The sequence below is a fragment of the Podarcis gaigeae genome, assembly GCF_964106915.1.
Source record: "Podarcis gaigeae genome assembly, chromosome: 4".
NCBI classification, from domain to species: Eukaryota; Metazoa; Chordata; class Lepidosauria; order Squamata; family Lacertidae; genus Podarcis; species Podarcis gaigeae.
The window spans coordinates 73,362,062-73,376,075 of record NC_139677.1 but is presented as its reverse complement, the minus strand read 5'-3'; the positions used below and the strand labels follow the sequence as shown (position 1 = coordinate 73,376,075).

Sequence of the window (14,014 nt, the reverse complement as noted above, 5' to 3'; positions counted from 1 at the left end):
AGCCTCCAACCAATCAGCACTGTGCTCTGCCAGTTTCTGACCCAATTACACATAGTTTTCCCTGAGTTTGATCCTGGGGCAGAAGATTCTGGGTGCAGGGACTGGAGTATTTTAGAGACATTTCCTGACAATAAACATTAGGGAGAGAGTTTAGAGATGATCCCTTTCGAATGGTGTGAAGGTGGATTTGAAGATACTCCAGCAGAAAACTGGCTGTTGTTTTCTGCTAATTAATAAAACCACCATGTTAATTCTTGTCTCAGGATATTGAACCCAAACTTATTGTATTGTGTATGAATAAAATGCAGTGAGCGTGCATCACTAGGCAGAGAGTGGACAAGCCAGGAAACCAAACACAATATAGTTAAAGAACACACATTCTTTAAGGAGGCACAATAAAACCCAAGATACCATATGGAATGGAGAAGAAAAGCTATTTTGTTTGATTATTTCCAGTTCTGGTGCAACTGTACGTAACTAAGGATAGAACTATACATTACAAAAAAATGCAAAACCGCCACTGCCAACTCTACATTGCATTCTCCGCATCTCTATTTGAAATGTCTAATTCAATGTACCGTATACCCTGACATCACTACAATGTTTGTTTCTCTTCCCCCAGTTTTCTCCATGGGCTTCTGTAGGGACACACTCAGCATAATGATACTAGAACATAAGGGAAATTGAACTCAATATTAGGTAGGCAAAGGAGGGAACAAGAAACAGGGCTGCCATTTCCTACAGCAGTCGTTTGGGTAATACCCGTACCGGAACTACATATTAATAACCAAGGGTTAAATTCCAAACACTAACATTAATTTAGTTTGATCTTTACTTAAAACTGCCACACCAAAGGGGTGTGGAATTAGAAGGGACCCTGAGGGCCGTCTAGTTCAACTTTCCGCAATGCAGGAATCTCAACTAAATCATCCATGATGGCCATCCAGCCTTTGCTTCAAAACTTCCAATGAAGGAGAGTCCAACACCTTCCAAGCTTGCTGCATCTTCCTGGTGACAGACCTTTAGATATTTGAAGATGGCTATCATACCCCCTCCCAGTCTCCTCTTCTCCAGGTGAAACATGCCCAATTCCCTCAATTGTTCCTTAGAAAGCTTGGTTTCCAGAACCTTGTAGAACCACATTGGTTGTTCTCCTCTGCACACGTTCCAGCTTGTTAATATCCTTCTTAAAGATGTTGAACAACAAGGGGCCCAGGACAGAACCCTGCAGCACCCCACTTGTCACTTTTCCCCAGGATGATGAGGAACCATTAGTGAGAACACTTTGGGTTTCTGCCAGTCAACTAGCTACAAATCCACTTAACAGGTAACCCGTCCATTCCACATTTTACCAGTTCATCTGCAAGAATATCATGGGGGACTTTGTCAAAAGCCTTAATGAAATCAAGATATATTACATCCACAGTATTCCCCTGATCTCCTGATTCTCCAAAGCTTGCAACTCTATTAAAAAGAAAAAAATGAGATTCATTTTGCATTACTTGTTTTTGAGAAATCCATGCCGGGTCTTAATAACCACAGCATCCTTTTCGAAGAGCTCACATACCAACCATTTAATTATCTGTTTTAGGTCCTTTCCTGGTACTGACATCAAGCTGACCACTCAGGAGTTACCTGGGTCTTCCTTTTTCTCCTTTTTGAAGACGGGCACAACATTTGCCTGCCTCCAGTTTTCAGGGACCTCACCTGTTCTCCAAGAATTCTCAAAGATTATAGAGGCTTTGAGATTACATCCACAAGCTCCTTTAGTATCTTTGGGTTCAGCTCAGCAGGCCCTGGAGATTTGAATTCATTTAAAATAGCTAAGTGTTCCTTTACTACCCACTTTTCCTATATTAGGCTGCAGCTCCCTCCTTGTATCATTTATTCTGTTACCACCAGGTTGGGCACTGTTTTCCTATTGGGTGAAGACAGAGGCAATGTAGGTGTTGAGCAATTCCACCTTCTCTCTGTCACCCAATAGCATTTCTCTGTCTTCCTCTATACAGAGGACCTATCACCTGCTTGTTCTTTCTCTTGCTTTGAAAATAACCAAATAAACCTTTTAAAATTATTTTTAACCTCTCTTGCATGTCTGAGCTCATTCTCAGCTTTGGTCCACCTGACCTTCTCCCCTATAACTGTTGGCAACTTGTGCATTGTCTTCCTTTGTGATTTCCCCTTTCTTCCATTTCTTTTACATGCCCTTCTTAAATCTCAGCTCATCTGTAAGCTCTTTAGGCAGTCACACTGGCTTCTTTAGATGCCTCCCACTTTTCTTTATTGTTGGAATTTTCTGCCTTCGTAGCTACAATATTACACCTTTAAGAAATTCCCATCTATCTTGGACTCCTTTATCTTTGAGTACAGTGGTACCTCGGTTTAAGAACAGCCCTGTTTACAAACGATTCGGTTTACGAACTCCACAAAATCGGAAGTAGTGTCCCAGTTTGCTAACTTTACCTCGGTCTAAGAACAGAAGCTGAACGGTGGAAGGGCACCGGTGGCAGGAGGCCTCATTAGGGAAAGCGTGCCTTGGTTTAAGAATGGTTTTGGTTTAAGAATGGACTTCCAGAATGGATTAAGTTGGTAAACCGAGGTACCACTGTATTTCTGACCATCACCCAGTAGTTCCTTAAGCTTTTTGAAATCAGCCTTATTAAAGTCCAGAGTGCATGTCTGACTACACTCAACCTTCCCTTGCCTCTGTATCATGAAACCCAAGAGGACATGATCACTTCCTCCCAAGTTTCCCAGTACTTCCACTTCATCAATCAATTCCTCGTTGTTGGTGAGAGCCAGGTCCAAGACGGATAATCCCCTTATTGGTACTCCCACCTTCTGGGAAATGAAATTGTCAGGCAGTAGGGCGTCACCTACCACCACATTTCTCTTCCTCCTAGGGGAGTAGCAGGAATCATTCTGTACATTGTACCTTCCAAGGCCACCTGGGTGTATTCTGAGGTTTACAGCAGCTGTCCTTGCTCCATTGGCCCAGAATCATTGTTTGGGGTGAGGGCATGGAATCGATTCTGCAGCTCCAGTAACATGGCTCCTGACAGTCCTGCTTCGGTGTGCCACATTCCTCCAAGGATTTATCTCCTGCAATGGTGATCTCCCTCCTCCCTAGGGGCACCCCATGTTCATCAAAGTTTCAGGACAGTCCACTCTGCTCTATCACTAATTTCCTCGTCTTCCCCAGCAGCTCAAAGTGTGGGTAGGTGGGCCTCAAGTTGCCGTACTTTCTCTTCCAAGAAGTCTTGCACTTACTGCAGGTGTGGATTTGCGCAGTGGCGTAGCATGGGGGTGCAGGGGGGCCGGCTGCACCGGGCGCAACATTTGGGGGTTAGGGTTAGGGGGCGCAAATCCACCGGTTAGGGGGTGCAAATTACTTGCCTTGCCCCGGGTGCTGACAACCCATGCTATGCCACTGGATTTGCATACTCTCACGCAGGAAGACAAACATGGTACAGATGTTGCAAGTCACTGCAGCTGCTCCCTTGCCATCCATGTCTCTTGGTCCTAGATACACCATGAGACAGCACTCTGGGCCTCCCCTTCAAAACACCCCTATTTATGGGCCCTGGTCACAAGCTCCCGGAGGCTGCAATCAGCTAAATAGAACTGCTGGCTGCTAACTCCTCCTGCATATGTTCTTTGACAATAAATCCTCTAAGGATTAAGGAATCCCCTTTCTGATCCCGTATTACTTTAATCTTGTGCAGCTGAACATTGAAGATACGTGATTAAATATTTCTATGAGCTACAAATATCCAAAGAACTGTGATATACATACCGATCATATTTCAGTAGTTAGTGATGTGTTATCATAATAATGAATATTTCTATTTAATATAATGCCCGCATGCTCATATCTTAGTTTGGTGCTGAGATCTTTGGCTAGGTAGCCTTCCACCCCTCCCTACCCAGTTTCATTCCTGGGCTCTGTGCTAGCACAAAGAACATTAGAACATCACCAAAATGTTCCCATTGAAAAAAGCACCAGTCTCTCCCCCCCCCCCCCAGTTTATGCATGCCATGTCCCACACCCATCCAATGCTAGCTCAGCCAATGATTGGGTGGTGGATAGAAGCAAGTTTTGGCTGATGAGAAAGTGGGCTGGTTAGTATAGCCCTTTGGAAGAACTTCATATCACTGCCAAATATTACTAATTATTTGGTTAGGCTTTTGGACACATGCAAAAATTGATTTAAAAAAATCCTCCTTCGCATGCCACGCTATCACTTTGCAAATCCGGATAACAACTGAAAGTCATAACATTATTTTTCTTACAAATGTAGCTGACTGGAAGGTAAGCTGTACCTTTTCCTTACTTCCTTGCCACACAAGGCACATTATTATTTCTTGAGCACCAAGAAGAAAGTGGAAAAACTTAGTGAAATAACAAAAGCATGGAATCAGAGTTGGAAGCAACCACTAAACCCGTTAAATTTGAACCTTTGTCTAAATGCCAGGACCAACAATCCCTAAACCAATTTGTCTCTATTCCCCATAGATCAACCCAAGCATGCTATGCCAGAAAACAAGAATAGCTTATTGTCTGAAGGTGCCTGAAAGGCAAATTAGGTACAGATGATTCAAACCATCTTGGATTATTTATCCCCACCCAGGTTCACACATAGTGCTAAGCCAGTACGTTTTAGAGCACAATTCAAAGTGTTGGTGTTTATCTTCAAAGCCCTAAACAGCCTTGGCCCAGTATACCTGAAGGAGCATCTCCACCCCCATCATTCTGCCTGGACACTGAGGTCCAGCACCGAGGGCCTTCTGGTGGTTCCCTCACTGCGAGAAGCAAATCTACAGGGAACCAGGCAGAGGGCCTTTTTGGTAGTGGCGCTCACCCTGTGGAACGCCCTCCCATCAGATGTCAAAGAGATAAACAACTACCTGACATTTAGAATACATCTGTAGGCAGCCCTGTTCAGGGAAGTTTTTAAAGTTTTTAATCTTTGTTGGAAGCCGCCCAGAGTGGCTGGGGAAGCCCAGCCAGATGGGCGGGGTACAAATAATTATTATTTGCCAAACAAATCAGTGGACTGATTGTGAACATCACTCAAGTGGTCCCCTTCATGGCTGAAGATGGTTGAAGATGGGAGCACATCCATTGCATTAAATACTCATATTGATTTTAATTGCACTTTATTGCTTTTACTTCTTATGCTGTATGACAATGTGAATTCTATGGAATGCAAATTGTAATACAATAAAATACAATATACAAGCAACATTGAATTCTACCCAGTATCTCCAAAATCTTCATTAGATGGCTTGGGCTCCTTCACCCCCATAATTGGGGATCTTCTCCTTTGCTTTGGTTATGTATCTTTTGGCAACAATAATTTTTAATACATAAATCAATATTGAAACAGCACAAAAATAACAAAAATCAATATAAAAACATTGAGGAATGGAAACAGACCAGTCTGCAGATTGTTAATCCTGGCATTTGTGAAGTCAGTTTTTTTTGGGGGGGGGAGGATTTGTGTATAGGGAGGTATACTACTACTACTACTACTACTAATAATAATAATAATAATATGCAATAAGCTAAAGAGGAAGGACATCTTTGTAAAACTTCAGAAAGCTAAGCAAGTGTTACTGGAATTTAATTGTGTGAACTACTTCCATTTCAAGGCGTTAAATAAAAGCCGAACCAGCAAAATAACATTTTGGTCTTTCTTACTAGTCAAAGCTTCCGGCTGAGAGATTTTTAATCTGTTCCCTTACCTACCTTCATTATGAGGCTTTGATGCTCCTCAGACTGGCTGAAGTTGGTGCCCATCTCAAATATACTCATAGTTTCTTCTTCACAGAGATGCAGCCAATTTTGGTACTCTTCGTGTCCTGGGAGCCTATCCCAGAATGTTTTGAAGACTTCCCATACTGCTTCCTGGCACACTGCAAAAGAAAAAATTTAAAGTATTATTATTGTGCACTACCATCACAGGTTGTCATGCAGACAATGAAACAGACTTGAACTTGGTTGCTCTGGGAGGCAAGAATAGCCCCAATGAGCAGAAACTGCGAGGAAACAGTTCACCCAAACGTTAGGAGAAAGTTCCTAATGGTAAAAACTGTTCAGCAATGAAATAGACAGCCTTGAGAGGTAGTGATCACTTGTTCACTGGAGGTATTTAAGCAGATGCTGGGCAACCATCTCTCAGGGATAATGTAAGTCCCATAATGCATTGCAGATCCTGCACTGAGCAGGGAGGGCTGGACAAGAAGACATCTAAGATTTCTCCCAACTCCCGATTCTATTATTGATCTGCTTGATCAGACCACTCATCTAGTCTCACATCCTGTTTTCAGCTGGGGGGGGGGGATGTCCAGGGGTAAAATCCATTGTCTTTTACTGCAAGAAGTGGGAAAGCAGACACTGCTGTGCAATATATGTTTGTTGTGCAAGCAGAAGTAGCATAACAGTACAAAACAGTGCATGATCTGTTAAAACAGCAAAACACTTCAGCTGGCCCAAGCTGCCTGTTGGATCCAGCTATAGCCCTATAGGATGTGGGTGGCGCTGTAGTCTAAACCACTGAGCCTCTTGGGCTTGCTGATCAGGAGGTCGGTAATTTGAATCCACAGGACAGCGTGAGCTCCCATTGCTCTGTCCCAGCTCCTGCCAACCTAGCAGTTCGAAAGCACGCCAATGCAAGTAGATAAATAGGTACCGCTGTGGCGGGAAGGTAAACAGCATTTCTGTGCGCTCTGGTTTCTATCACAGTGTTCCGTTACACCAGAAGTGGTTTAGTCATGCTGGCCACATGACCTGGGAAGCTGTCTGTGGACAAACGCCAGCTCCCTCAGCCTGAAAGCGAGATGAGCGCTGCAACCCAATAGTCGCCTTTGACTGGACTTAACCGTCCAGGAGTCCTTTACCTTTTTTATTTTATTGCCCTGTGCTAGAACAGGGCTCTTCCTAGCAGTGTAGCTGCTGTGCTGGTGGGTTGCCACAGTTGAATCCCACTCCAGGTCTTACACCTCTTCATTCATTGAATTGTTAACTTTTATTATAAAAAATTCATTTTGGAGCAGCAGTATACTGCCTCTGAGCATAGAGACCATGCTTCAAATCCAACGGTGGGTTGGATCACTTTTGTGAGGGGGTAAACCTGGTTTTTAGTGGTTCCACCTTCCTGATACAGCCTCACTACTACTTCCTGCCATTCTACTCTAGAAGGTCGCTCAGCCCCTGGAAATGGGGGGCTGCAAAGTTGTTTTCTCACGTTAACAACTGCTAGCATCAGGACCTATATTCAGTGTGCGGGATTTGGATTGGGGAGCACAGATCGTCTAATTCAGAGCTTGGGCCAGTCCACCACATTTCTGCCTAATTTACCTAGTAGAAGAAGAGAAGAGGAGAAGAGTTTGGATTTGATATCCCGCTTTATCACTACCCGAAGGAGTCTCAAAGCGGCTAACATTCTCCTTTCCCTTCCTCCCCCACAACAAACACTCTGTGAGGTGAGTGGGGCTTAGAGACTTCAGAGAAGTGTGACTGGCCCAAGGTCACCCAGCAGCTGCATGTGGAGGAGTGGGGACGCGAACCCGGTTCCCCAGATTACAAGTCCACCGCTCTTAACCACTACACCACTACACCAGAACTGTTGCAAGGATAAAAAGGGGTGGCCCCCATGAATGCTTCCTACATGCCTTTCTGGAGAGGGGGGACAGAATTACTCTAGAGATTCCAGGTACAGCCATTGAAATATTCCTCTTGCACTTCTCAGCAGAATGGATCAGAGTTGTCCAGTGGCTACAGGAGCGTAGTGAGAAGGGAATGAAACTGCAGCAGCACTCAGCACTGAAATGCTCTCTTAGCAGGCTCTTGTTAGCTCTGCAGTTTGTAACTGCAAAGCTCTCTCTCCCCCACCTCTACCTACCCCTCCCGCCATTCATCTGAGCACATTATAGTTGGTCGCATTATGCTCTGCAACCTAAGATTAAAAAAAGAAAGAGGAAGGTTCTTTCTTGTTGCTTAGGGGAAAGAGGGGGAGAAATTGGAAGGGTGGGGAGAATGAAGAGGATTTAGCCTACAAAAATCAAGTACAGTGGTACCTTGGGTTACAGACGCTTCAGGTTACAGATGCTTCAGTTACAGACTCTGCTAACCCAGAAATAGTACCTCGGGTTAAGAACTTTGCTTCAGGATGAGAACAAAAATCACATGGTGGCAGTGGGAGGCCCCATTAGCTAAAGTGGTACCTCAGGTTAAGAAGTTTCAGGTTAAGAACAGACCTCCAGAACGAATTAAGTTCTTAACCTGAGGTACCACTGTACCAACATTCCAGCATGCTAGCCACAACCTTGTTCCGAGGTTACACACAGAAGGGAGGACAAGTGAGATGGGGTTTGTTTCAGTGAAAGTCTTAAGAGGCAGAAGCAGGCCCTGGCAGAAAAGGATGACCTTGAACTAGTCTCAGGAAAGTGGTTTTCGTCAATCAGCTTAGAAAGGTGGGGGTTGGGACAACTCTATGCTGGATACTCCCTGGACTTAATTTCAAAGACAGTGCAAGCCTTTATAGTATCAACGACCATAAAACCCAAATTTTATTCAACACAAAAAATTATACCACCTATATTTTTATGTTCATTTACATCAACTGTGCTTTTCCTTCCTATTTTCCCTAAAGATAAGGAGCTTTTGAAATTAGCTTATACCGTTTTATTTTATTTTAAATAAACATAGACATTTACATGACATCTTTACTGTCTGCATCAAGTCAGTCATGTATTAGTAATTTATTATTGTTATTTCTGTAATCTTTGGTATGTGCTAAATGTAGCTCACATAACGATGAGTCAATAAATGCCACACTCTTCTTCCTTATTAAGCAGTTATAAACAGACTGCTTTCATTAACTCGACCTCCAGACAGATAACTTGGGCCTGTTGTAGATGGGTTTGGCAACTGCAATAAATTTCCTGTAGGAGATTATAGATTGAAGTAGTGTTTGAAATAGGTGCTGTAAATAGGTGCCTCATTATATTGGCATTTGAGGAGGGACTGTGGCTTCCTATTTGAAAGCTATATTTTTGTCGCACTGAGACTGATACATCACAGGCAAATTTGAGTTGCAATAGCTGAAGAGTAGAACTGAAATACAACTTCAAAATCTGGCATTTCAGAAACTGGAGGTTCTTCATTTTAAACACTTATTTTAAAAAACTTGCTTTTGGGATTTAACTTTACGGGACACTGTTCAAAAATTACTCTTGTGGCTGAACTCTGTGGCAATATGAAACCACAGAAACCAAACCTTAATAAAATCATTATTACACCCCCCCATATATATATATATATATATATATATATATATAAACCTGCATATATATATATATATATATATATATATATATATATATATATATACATATACATCCCTCAAACCAACAATATCATTAATGGTAGAGGAGAATACAAATGCAACAGTTTGCAAGTAACATGTTCAGGAACATTTTGATATTCTCTAAATTTTCTTTCAGCGCTAATGCTGATGCAATGATACCATCAGGGCCAGACTTTGGGGCTGAAGGCCAAGGAAGGGGAAAGCAAGCGGCATAATGAGGCACCTCCTAAAATAATGTCATCCACTACACAAATCCTAAAAAGTACAGGGACTCTGATCTGCTCACCTTCACAGCGGAAGTAGCGCTACCTTCAAGAAATAGTCTTGCTCAACACCAGCACCTCCTTTCCAAGGTGTCTCATGTTTGGTTCTATACTGAACAGCGGCAATTTTCAATCATCGGTGGGGTGGGAGTATGTTGTGACAATAATTAAAGAAAGACAGGTAGAGAACAGGGCTTCAGTGTGTGGGAATAGTCCACCAGAAAAGTTTGGGAAACCAAGGTTTTAAACACACCCCTGTTTACTCTGCATCAAGTGCACTCTGACTTCTGTTTTGGGAAGCGATGTACGCATGACATTAGCCACAATCCACATCCATCCAATCTTTATCCTCTTGCTTCTTATGAAATACTGCATTTTGATGGGCTTTCCCCCCAAACAGCTTTGATCCAAATTGAGAAGAAGAACAACAAAATGCATTTTACGGCAGTAATGTGCATGCAGCCCAAAGCTCATCTAACAAGAACAGAAGTTACTACAGTATATGAGTGCTCACTGAGTGCTCACAGGAAGGACAGATCCTGAAGTTGAAGCTCCAATACTTTGGCCACCTCATGAGAAGAGAAGACTCCCTGGAAAAGACCCTGATGTTGGGAAAGATGGAGGGCACAAGGAGAAGGGGACGGCAGAGGACGAGATGGTTGGACAGTGTTCTCGAAGCTACCAGCATGAGTTTGACCAAACTGCGGGAGGCAGTGGAAGACAGGAGTGCCTGGTGTGCTCTGGTCCATGGGGTCAAGAAGAGTCGGACACGACTAAACAACAACAATATGTCTTATACGGCTGTTTCTTATATATTTTAATATGGATGCTTTAAGATGGTTTATATCTGCAATGCCTAATAAAGGTTTGGAGAAAGAACAATATTTAGTAAGAACACCAAATAATATTTAGCTTCATTTGTTTACAATTCTAGCAAGTGATCCAGTTCATCTTGCAGCTATATGGACACACAGGGCACTGAGTGCAGGAAAAAGGGAATGATACGGAGGTGAAGAGAAGACTGTGGTAAAGGACTGGTGTCTGCTTCTACTAAGTTTTCAAATGCCAACAGACAATGGTCTGGCTACTCTGACACTTGCAGTAATTGCAAATGTTAATTAATGGCAATTTTATTTAACACAGGCCAATTTTCTTGCTAAGGACCCCTGTTGTTTTCTTTAATAGTTTCATGCTCCTAGTCCTCTTGATTACGATGCCTCATCCCCTTTTAATTGAGGTTTCATTTAAAAAATGAATTAGGCAAGGCTACAGTATCTGAATGCAAGCTGTTCTTCCTTTTAACTGCCTCAATCAGCTCTTGCTAGCTTAGGGATTTAGTATCCGTCCTTCCAGTTAGTTAGTGTGACAGCAGCCACCCCACTGAGTCCAGTCTCAAAAGCTCGGCACCATCTGTAGGTTCTTATTGCATTAGCCAAACATGAACTTAGAAAGGTATGTCCTCTCTGGTGGACAGAAGGGATAAAGCTTCAGGAAGTCAGTGCACCTTCTGCTGTGCCAGGGAAACCCACAAAAACCAGACTTATATGCTTCCACCACACGGGAAAACGAAACACATTATCAATAGAAATTCTTATTGTGCACACTTAGCAATATTGAAATGTGAAAGAGAATCTTATTACTCTAAGGTTGTTTAAATCATTAGCATGGTTGAAAGAGGTGCAATTAGCCACTTGCCTGCTTACCAGCAGTCTGTGATTTTGCATACCACTGAACCCCACCTTAAAGAGAGTTGCGTGGTATCAGGAAAACCACAACCAGTTCAACACAGAAGCATATTTTGAACCTAAGCTGCTGAGTAAACTTCTCTGGCATTCTACTCGGGTGGTTGGACATACAGTGGACTTAATTCGTTCCGGAGGTCTGTTCTTAACCTGAAACTGTTCTTAACCTGAAGCACCACTTTAGCTTATGGGGCCTCCCGCTGCCACCACGCTGCTGGAGCATGATTTCTGTTCTCATCCTGAAGCAAAGTTCTTAAATGGAGGTAGTATTTCTGTGTTAGCGGAGTTTGTAACCTGAAACATATGTAACCTGAAGCGTATGTAACCTGAGGTACCACTGTATATAGTCAACAAGAGGTAGGTATCAATCAGCACTATCAGCTGTTGAAATAAAATATACTGGTGCCTGAGTAGGGCCTCCAGGCCACAGAATGCATTTGAGGAGGTCTGAGGGGAAAACTGGTGGGTTTCAGTAGGTCAGGGGTTCAAGCCTAGCTCATACTATTTATGTGCACCTAAAGCAGGGTTTGAGAGATTGCGATCCTCCAAATGTTGGTAGACTCCAGCTTCCATCACCCCTGTCCACCGGCCATTGTGGCTGGGGTTGATGTGAGGTGGAGTCCAACAATATTTGGAGAGGCCTTGGATTCCTCATATCTGATGTAAAGCTTGAAAAACAGCAGAGGAAGAAAAGGAGCTGGCTTTGCATCTTCCTCTGTCAGCAGCTGGTCCAAAAGCAACACCCACAACACCCACACATGCACAAACCCTGGCCAGGATTAGTAAACCCTAAAGCTGATTTTGCAGCAACTTGTCTCACATATTGGCTAATAATGGATAGCTAAAGCATCTGTTGCAGCTGGATCCCTTTGAACAGCCTAGATTTTCAATATTTATTTATCTCTTTAACAAAATTTATATACTGCTTGATTGTAATAAGACCTCAAAGCAGTTTACAAAAAGGTTAGCAATGCAAAAGCCAACATGTTGGTACAAGCTATATAAATTGACTTTGTTGGGCTGCAATAAACAGTCTAAAGTCTATTGTACATCTACTACAGTAGATGAGGACTTTCACACGGGAAATTTGAAGTTGTTCTTCATTGGCATGACAAGCTTCTGTTTCAGATACTACATTTTGCCCGTTACACAAACCTCAGTACAGTCAACAGGAAAATATGATTCTTTCTCCAGCAATTAAGGCCATCAAAAATTGGAGTACTATTTGAAATACGTTTCTGCAAGAATCACAAGCACCTATTGGATAGTGCCCATGACACTCACCAAGGATGCATAATACAACTCCCTCTCATCGATCCTGAACCCTTCTGTGACCTGTTCCTTTTCATCTTTACATCTATGAGTACCTTATTTGAGAATAGTTTTCTGTTATAAATATTGTTGTTTCTACCAAATGCTTTTATGACATTCTCTTTCTGAAACTGTACGACTGAAAAATTCTCACAAGATTCTGTTTCTTAAAAGAGGCATGATTCTTTTCAGGAAGTGCTCGTTTGACATGGGTTTTATTGTTCCAAGAGCTATTTATCTTTCCCAGCAGTAAGAGTGATTTAGCCTATTACATCTCATTCTACAGAAAGGGATTTGCTAGGTTAACTGGAGGGACAGCACATGACAGGTATGGGATACTTACAAGGGGGGTGGCGTAGCTTGCTTGGTCATTTGTGTAAATGAACAGTGCTCAGATGTAATCCAGCCATAATCCCATTTGTACTTCTTAAGGGTTGAATCATGTACGGCAACTAGTAGTATATTGACTCAGGCAAACTATCTTCTTTTAAAACCCCACAGACAAATGTGCAATTGTTGGTTACTCAAGAGGGAAGTGAAAAAAATAATGCGGGATGCCTCTACAAATGCCAGCTTTAAGGGGGTGGGTTGCTTAAATTAGAAATTTTAAACCAATAAGATTAACTTTTCTGGCAGCACATATGAATCCTCTAGCTCTTGACTGTGTGTGTGGGTGGATGTTAAAGAATGCTGGGAACTGTAACTCTGTGAGGGGTAGACAACAGTGCCTGGAATTCTTTGAGGGAAAGAATGAGAGATACTTTAAAGGTACAGAGTGTACACAGAAGGAGAAGGGGATGGAATAATTCACCTAAGATGAAAAGTTAAGGTAAGAGGAGTGCATAAACAGTTTTTACTCCCTCTTAGTTCTAGAACATGAGGGCATCGAGTGAAGCTGAATGCTGTAAGATTTCAGTCAGACAAAATAAAGCACTGCATCATACAGCGCAAAACTAGAACTATGGAATTTGCTCCCATAAAGTGGTAGTGCCAGCCACCAGCTAGGATGGCTTTAAAAGAGGAATAGGTGAATTAATGGGAGGATATGGCTGTCAATGGCTGCTAGCCACACTGGCTACATTCTACCTCCAATATCAGATGCAGTACCAGTTGCCTGGTACTCACAAGTGAGGAGAATGCTGCTCTGCTCAGGTCTTGCTTGCAGGCTTTCCACAGGCATCTCGATTAGTCACTGTGAGAACAAGATGCTGGACTAAATGGGCTTTTGGCCTGATGCAGAAAGGCTCTTAAAGGAGCCTTCCCCAACCAAAGCAAGGCATTCCTCTACGCAAGAAAGGAAAACCTTGTCAGCAACCTTAAGCTC

The 14,014-nt window shown here is 42.7% G+C and overlaps 1 protein-coding gene across 1 annotated transcript in view; it reads right to left on the bottom strand.

The window, feature by feature from the left end:
* IMPG2 (interphotoreceptor matrix proteoglycan 2) overlaps positions 1-14,014 on the bottom strand; it is a gene marked incomplete at its 5' end in the record, with an annotated part of 62,365 nt that overhangs the window by 44,521 nt on the left and 3,830 nt on the right. Inside the window, one exon of the mRNA XM_083734954.1 lies at positions 5,753-5,919. Within this exon, the coding sequence (XP_083591080.1) occupies positions 5,753-5,919 (167 nt within the window). The remainder of the gene's footprint in view (positions 1-5,752; positions 5,920-14,014) is intronic.